Source organism: Megalobrama amblycephala, linkage group LG1, assembly GCF_018812025.1.
Source record: "Megalobrama amblycephala isolate DHTTF-2021 linkage group LG1, ASM1881202v1, whole genome shotgun sequence".
Taxonomy (NCBI): domain Eukaryota; kingdom Metazoa; phylum Chordata; class Actinopteri; order Cypriniformes; family Xenocyprididae; genus Megalobrama; species Megalobrama amblycephala.
The window spans coordinates 61095931-61104458 of NC_063044.1; the positions used below are offsets into that span (position 1 = coordinate 61095931).

The following is an 8528-nucleotide window of genomic DNA, read 5'->3' on the forward strand; positions in this document are numbered from 1 at the left end:
TATAAAATACAATGTTTATGCCTTAAAATGTTATGAGGGTGAGCTCTATGGGAATACAGTATTGCACAGACTCTTGGGGACACAACACAGGTGTATTTAAAGACCATGATATGTGTCTACCTTTCATTTCACAGCTAAGATGTAAGACAAGGTATTAACTAAAAACAAAAATGAATTTCAGGATGAAGAGAAATTATGATTTCTGTTATTACCGTAAAGGGGTAGAATGTTATATTTATTGTTTATTCCTCAATCCTTCTGCCAACTTAAGAAAGCATTCAGTTTGGACTTTTTTTCCTCTCAATAGTCCTGTTTGTGTAAATTAAATCACAGTAAAAACAAAGGCTCAGAATTAAGGTAAATTGAAATGTTGCATATTGACAGGAATACATTCAGCCAAATCTAATAAACTATTGTTACTTGTTGTTGGTGGTATTTTAAAGTTTATTGCAATTCCTTCTTGAAGACCATAATGATGAATGACATCTGAAAATACCAATACCATTAGAGATATATTTGTTCTCACATTGAAGAAATTTCATGTTGTGTACAGGGAAACTTGATTAACTATGTTTATTTCTTTCAGTTTCATCAACATAATTTGAACAGAATACTCTTGAGTGTAAAGACATTTTACAGCATGAAGGACCTTCCTGCAGAAAATATTTCTTTCACAGACTTCAAACTGGTTGGTTTCTACAGCCTAGGAGAATGGAGACCTTTTTTATTTGTCCCTTTCTTTCTGATGTTTTTATTGGCTATCACAGCAAATTCTATTCTCATATATTTAATCAACACTAAAAAATCTTTGCATTCCCCAATGTATGTACTAATTAGTCTTATGGCAGTTGTAGACTTGATGTTGCCTATATTTTTGTACCTAACATGCTTCTGAACTTTTTGTTTAATTGGAGTGGGATATCTTTAACTGGTTGTTTGATACAGATGTTTTGCCTTCATTTTGTTGGAACATTTCAGTCTACTTTGCTTTTGTGGATGGCACTGGATCGTTACTTTGCAATATGCAGCCCTCTTTATTATCACAAATACATGGAAATTCCTAACTTTCTAAAGTTTGTTGTTGTGCCATTAATCAGAAATGTAATCCTGGTGGTCATTACGGTCTCTCTGGCTGGAAAACTGTCATATTGTTTAACAAATTTTATCGACCATTGTTTCTGTGAGCACACATGGCATTAGGTTCAGTTAGCATGTGGAGGATATATCCATTAATAACATTGCAGGACTTTTGACTGCTTTCCTTATACCAACTGCAGATTTTATTCTTATCAATGTTTCTTACATTCTGATTTTTACCTCTGTGTTCAAATCTGACAAAACTAACATGAAGGCCTTAAACACCTGTATTACTCACATCATTGTTATGTCATTTACTTTGACTTTTGCCTTGATTGCATTCTTGTCATACAGAATAAGAAATAATTTTTCTCCCAGTAGTCGTGTATTTGTGAGCACAATGTACTTGCTTTTCCCAAGTTGTTTTAACCCAATTATTTATGGGGTGAGAACAAAAGAAATAAGACAAGCATTTCTAAAGTTCATAAAAACTGCAAAAGGTCTTAGCTTTGCAATGAATTAAATAAACATGGATGCTACTCTCAAAAATGGTAATACACTGACTCATTTACAATGACTGTCATTTTAATAGAAGAAATGAAAAAAAACAGCATTTAGAAAGGGATTTCTATTTTAACTGTAATTTAAACTGTAAACTGTTTGCATTTTAACTGTAAAAATATAATTCCGTTAACTCAGGCTGATAAAATTTACAGAACCGTTCAGACCCAAACAGTGAAAGTCTCTTCAGTGGCATTTCTAGTTTTTAAAACATCAAGGACTAAGGGGGATTGGGTGGGGGTTTCATTCTCTTATTTCATTCTCTTTCTCAGCCCAATTACAAGATGTCTACAAAAATGGCGATTTACTTTTATTATACATTTAAATTTACAGATACAAAATCTGTATATTTCACAGTATAATGATGATACATATACATGAAGAATAGCAATGTTCCTACATAAAATTAATAATACAATTAAAAACTTTAAAGCTCTATGTCCTTTTGGTTTATACAAATTAAAATTAATGATTCATACTCTGCATTTTAACAAAACCTTGTAGAAAGGTTTAAACCATGATCTGCATTCATTATATTTTATGCCATGGAGCTCCTGAATCCTTGATTCCCATTCAGTCAGTCACGGTTGACAAGGTGTGCAATCACCTTTCAAAACAGTAATTGGCCAAGCATACCACACCCCCGGCATCCGGGTATAAATAGGGCCGGCATACTCACCTTCATTCATACTTTTGCTTCGGAGCTGATCGGCTGATCTTCCTTTCACCTCTATAAGAGTGAATTTCTGATTCATAAGAGAGCAAACAGCAATTTTAATTGCTAAAGGACTCGGTCCTGAAAACAGCCATTTTAATTGCTCTACGGCTGTTCTCTGGTGGCTGCTCGAGTCTCTCCAGCTGGTTGGGAAGGCACGCTCAGCGGTGAAGTGTGACGGCGCGCTGTGCACAGGACGGCACTGCACTCATCCCTGTGTTCTTCGGCTGGTGAGGTATACTGAAAGAGCAAGCACGGGCGATCAGCGTCTTTTTCAAGATGTCAAGATGTCGTCCGTGTGTTTCTGGATGCGGTCGTTTCCTGACCTCCTCTGATGGCCACGACCACTGTCTCACATGTCTGGGTAGACTGCACGCTGAGTCAGCGCTAGTGGATGGTACATGCCCTCACTGCGAGGGCATGTCCATGTTGGTGTTGAGATCACGACTCTCCTTCTTTAACACAGAAGTAAGGATCCCCTCTGTCACAACTCCGGTGCCAAGGTGTCTGTGGAACTGAGGACCCCTAAAAAGCAGACCAGCCCTCTGGTTACCATGGTACCTAAGGCACATCACAATGTGGAGAGAGGCTGCCACATGCACAGGCCATAGGAATGACAGACAAAGACTGGAGACAACCAGTCTGACCAAGACGCTATGGGACTTTGCCCCGGTGTGCAGCTGCACACCCAGGGGAGCCTCAAAGTTACAACCAGCCCTGTTGCAACTTCCCTGACCATAACAGAATCAGACTAACACCACTGAAATTCGTCATCCCTCAATCTGGAATAACCTGTTGCAACTTTACCACCATCAAACTACTGAACGATCAAGAATTAAAAGGAGGTATAGTATAAGCTGTAGACCCCTTACTAGCAAGGTTCTTTAAGTTTAGAAACTGGTTTGGTTTGTTCAGGGGGTTAGCTGACTCTTACATTTCCATAACTTAATTCCCCTGTTTCTGATTCATTTTCATTCATTTTCATTCATTCACTTTAATTTTCCATTTTACCCATGTATCCATGAATATGTGTATGTGTTTGTTTAAACCAGTTATGTGATCGTGATTTAGTTCAGACATTTGTGCACATTCACATTAGTGTTGATTCTGTGGTCAATGCCTGCAAAACAAAGTCCCTTTAACAATGCAATCACAGCTACATGCTCTGAGTATCACTGTTTCTAGTAAGTCATATAAGTCACAAGACCTAAGTGATTCAGTGTGATAGCCCAGGCACACACATATAAGCCACAAGAGTTAAACGATTCGGTGTAGTAGCCAAGGCAGACATAGTCATAGGCCACTGGAGTTAAGCCATCCGGCATGGTAGCCCAGGCACACATAGATATCAAAACATGTGATCTCATGGCTCTTTAGAGCAGCAGCAGGGCATATGTCTTGGCGGTAGATCTGCTTGTTTGGGGGTTGGACCTATTGTCTTCTCAGGGTTGGGTGAAGGGATGAGGCGAGAACTCAGTGATGCAGAGAGATGGGCTTTATTAATCATAACTCGACTCAACTCAAACATTATTTCTGAAGTACTTTCATTACCACAATGTGGAACCAAAGTGCTATACATAAAGTAAATAAAATAATAAAAATAAACTTAGAACCAATAAAACATATACCACACAACAACAACTTACAAAGCATTTTCAAATGCTAAAGAAAAGTTTAGTGCACTACGAAATACAAGTTTTTAGTGCACCCTGAAATACACAAACTGTAGGAGATGATTTTACAGACGGAGGAAGGTCATTCCAAAGCCTTTGAGCTGCAACAGAAAAGGAACCATAAGGTGTAATTGATCATTTGACACAGACACCTATTAGATTAATGCAGACTGATTAAATCAGAAACACTCTGGTGCTAAGCCATGCAAAGCTTTAAAAATATATATCAGCACTTTGTAATGAATTTTGTTTCGTGCAGGGAACCAGTGTAGTTTGATAAGCACAGGACTAATGTGCTTTCTCTTTTCTATTTCACACAGAAAGTTGTGCACAACTTTCTCTATTTCCTCAAAAGAGAGGATAGACTTCAACTTAGATATAGATCTAAGATGAAAAAAATATATATATTTTTTTTTTTTACAGCAGCATTAATTTGATTATCAAATTTAAGCTCAGAGTCAAGAATGACACCAAGGTTCACACTAGAAAGATTTTTCTCTGGAAGCAACCCCAGGCAGTCAATGAAAATGAATGCCATATTTTTCAAAGACCGATCCTAAAGGGAACATATAAAGGAAGAACAAAACTGGTCCCAAATTTGAGCCCTGAGGAACCCCACACATGAGAGGGGAAACAAGTGAAGAGTAGTTCCCTAGACTGACTGAAAAAGTCCTATCTTTTAAAATATAAGGAAAACCATTCCAAGGCTAAACCCTGAATGCCAACCTGGTCTCTAAGACAATCAATGAGAATCTTATGATCAACTGAGTCGAATGCGGTGGTAAGATCTAACAGTAATTAGAAGAATAACATAACTTCCAGAATCAACACCACATAGAATATCATTAGAAACCCTCAAAAGAGCCGACTCTCTATGGCCAGCTCTGAACCCTGAATGGAATCTATCCAAAATGTTGTTCCTCCACAAAAAATCATTAAGCTGTGCATACAAAATCTTATCCAATATATTTGATATAAAAGGCAATTATCATGGGATGAAAACTATTCATGTCACTGAAGTCTAAGCCGGCTTTTTTGAAGAAGGTGCTAGACAACTGCATGCTTAAAGCTAGTCAGAACAACACCAGATGTCAATTACTATTCATAATGGATAAAATACTTGGACCAATAGAATCAACCACCTCTTTAAATAAAAGAGAAGGAATCACATCACAGGGTGGCCTGGTAGGCTTCATGTGCACAATTATATTTTTGAGCTGTAAAAGAGAGACAGGCATGAAACAAGTCAATTGATTTGAAAGGTTAAAGGGAACGATAAGATCATTACTAACAGATAGTCTGAGATCAAATTCCAGCAATCTTATCAATAAAAAAAGTAAAAACGTTTCACATGTCGACAGAAGGAATGAGTGATGGCATGGTGACAGGATGGAGCACAGCATTTACAGTAGAATAAAAAGCACAAGGGAGAAATGCGAAAGAATATTTAATAGGGCTAATAATAGGCTACTTTGATTACATTTATGAGCACTGCAGTCTCAAAATCAGTCTTTTGTATAATAGAATAATCGTGTCGTCGCATTCAGATAGGCTACACCACTGTATCAGTGTCCTGTTTGCACATATAATTCATTTGAAGAAGCTTGATGAAATATGTGTGCATAACTACACCCTGCTGGTTAATGTTTGGTGCAGGAGAATGTGTGAAATAAAAACTTTAAACACGGATGCTTTATTCTGTATGAGCTATGTGCCACATGGCTAGTGTTATTAAACTCATCGCGGAGCTCCGCGCTGAAACCGATCATATGCGCGCTCCGCGTCTATATCATAATAACAGTCGTATTTTTCATGTGTTCGTATTCAAACTCCAGTTCTGACCGCATCGTGAGCAAGATACAAACAACACGTGCTGCTGTGCTGAAGGAAACAGTCTACGGCTCGCGTGTTTGAACGCAGCTAGAGCAGGCAGAGGTGAATGAGCAGCATTTTTGTGACATTTGAATTCTCCGCTGTAATGCGATCTCACGCAAACGTATTTTCCATTTGTGCTGGAAGATTACAGCAAAACAATCCACATGCACACAAACCTCTGCTCTGGTCGCATCTCAGGAAAACACACTATTGTAGCACTGAGGAAACGAGCACCAACGATATGTCTCTGAATGACAACAGACTGAGGCGAGAGAAGTGATACTTCCTCATGCATAATACCGCAATTATAATCTTATGCATACTACAGCGCAGTTATTGGATTAAATGAGCTTCATGTCATGAATATATGTCAAAAATCGCTCGAAACGGTCTACGTCAGCGTGTTCGATCATGCCCATACTTGGGTCGAAAGTACACGATGACGTCAGATTTTGTGACATTGCTCCGACTCAGCTTTTCGGAAGACAGAAATCGCTCTGAAAAATGCAAAAATAACTATTTTTCACTTATGAATAACATTAATGAGTACCTTTAGTGTTTTCAATGATGTGCAGCCTATATATATCGGTTTACATCTCAAAAAAAGTGTTTTGGGGTTTCATGACCCTTTAAGCCATTTACGTTCAGCCCTCCTACACTCCTGCCTAAGAGCATGGGTGGTACTGTTCAACCAGTGCTGTATCTTGACCTATTTCTTTCTGGCTTTCAAATGAGCCACAAGATCTAAAATATCTGAACATGAAGAGTTAAATGGATTGACCAACTCTTCAGGTCCAATACAGGGAGAGAGAGATTTATTTGCTGTACAAGGAGTACACAATAAACAACAGAGGCAGAACCATTCATACCCTAAACACATGGGAAAATAGGGCTAAAAAGAACAGTTCCCTTTCGAAAGGGAACTTCAACTCTGCGCTAGACTGCGCTATGGGGAACCGTCACTCGTGACAGCTGTTCGAAATGCCAAGAATCACACAACTCCAATCCTATTGGCCGGCGACAGCCTATGATGTTGAACGGCGCAAACCGTGACGTATAAAGGGAGCGCCTGAGGAAGCAGTCAAGCAGACTTCTCGTCTTTTCGGGACTGTTTTGTTCGTGCCATTGTTTCACAAACTCCGGTAGGAAATTATTTCCGTTTCTGGCGTTTTTCTGTCTGGAGAGGAGCGAACACATATACGATGCTTGAGGGCGGTATCTATGTGTGTTTGTCTGTTCACTCTGAGCGTCTCTCCTGTTGCGACACTCCGTTCTCATTTGACACTCTTCCTGAGGGAGGAGGTGTCTGCATCTGTGCCTGGTTTTTGTAGCCCCGTGTGTGCTGAGGCAATACGGTGGCTGCAAGCATAGGGCTCGCAGGTGAGCTCGTTGGGAAGTCTGAGAAGAATTATATTTCTCTCGGCTTCCCCGGGGCTGACGAGGTTGTGAGTTGGATGACGGTGACGTTCCTGTTTGATGTCACCGCGTCCGATAGCGAGCACTCCTCTGGCCGCTGGGTATGTGAGCTGCTGTGTTTTCGGGATGCGCTTTTCGGTGGGCTGCAGCTGCCGTGTGAGCGCGTTAAGAAAAGGGCTCAACGAACGGTTCCTTTCTCTCCATGAATGTTGCAGCTCCCATAGACTTTCCATTCTCTCCTGATTTCCGCGTTTGAGATCGGGAGGGCATGGAAAACCCCCTGGCCATTCAGATTTGGATCTGAGCCAGACAGACGGGAGGAGGAAGATTTTTTTCTAAAGGCCGCCTTCTGGCTTGATAGTGAAAGTGCTTTTAGGCTTAAAAGAACTTTTGATTTCATCCTTCTTCATGCATTAAAATAAGGAGGGAAAATCTTTGTTCTGCGAGCCGCAGGAAGGTAAGCTGGGTCTATATTTTTATGTTTATAAAAAGTGTAGACCTTGTTTTTTCTGTTTAGCTTTCCTAAGCATGTAGTCAGTAAAGTTAGAAGGGGTTCTTTTGGGCAAAATAACTGTAGCATTAGGTTGGCTAATTTTCAAAATATGCAGGCCGCTTTATGGCCGCTATTTTGTAGCCTCCTATGTTAGAGTAGCTTCTCAGCTAATACTTTAGTTTGGTTTGAGTTAGCACTCGTCGCTTCAGTTATTTGTGTACAGGACGGCTTATCAGCCGCCTGACACTGTTTGCTTGCAGTGCTTCGTTTTCTCCTCATATTTGAAGGTTTCAAAATGAAGCCCAAGCTTTGCTTGGCCCAGTATGCCTTAGCTAGCGGCTAGGCTAGAGCTAGGTTTAGGTGTTTGTTTGTTACACCACCCTTATTATTACTATCCCTGTGAGGTTGTATAGTTCCTAGTTCTGGCCTCCTCCTGAGGGAGTTGCGGGCCGTATGCCCTTTTCCCCTTCGATGTGAAAATGTAGGCGCTATGGCTGAGGTTAACAGCTAAGGTTATAGGCTGTTATTAGCCTTCCTGGTGCTGTTTTTCCCAGGTAGTAGGCCCTTATCTTCGAGAAGATGAGTTATGCAGTGCTGCTAGGCCCCAACTTTTGTCATGCTTATAATGTCTTCACATGAGCCCCTTGAATTATATTCAAGTTTCAGATTACGATGTTAAATATTCTAGCTTTCGTTCTCTAGGGTTCATTACAGATTC

General features: G+C 39.9%; 1 protein-coding gene across 1 annotated transcript; it reads left to right on the forward strand.

Moving 5' to 3' along the window:
* Nucleotides 1–640: 640 nt before the first annotated feature.
* LOC125271855 (olfactory receptor 52N2-like) lies at nucleotides 641–1200 on the forward strand. Its single transcript, XM_048196171.1, is given in 2 exon segments — nucleotides 641–857; nucleotides 860–1200. Coding segments are annotated over 2 exon segments (558 nt in total).
* Nucleotides 1201–8528: the final 7328 nt, after the last annotated feature.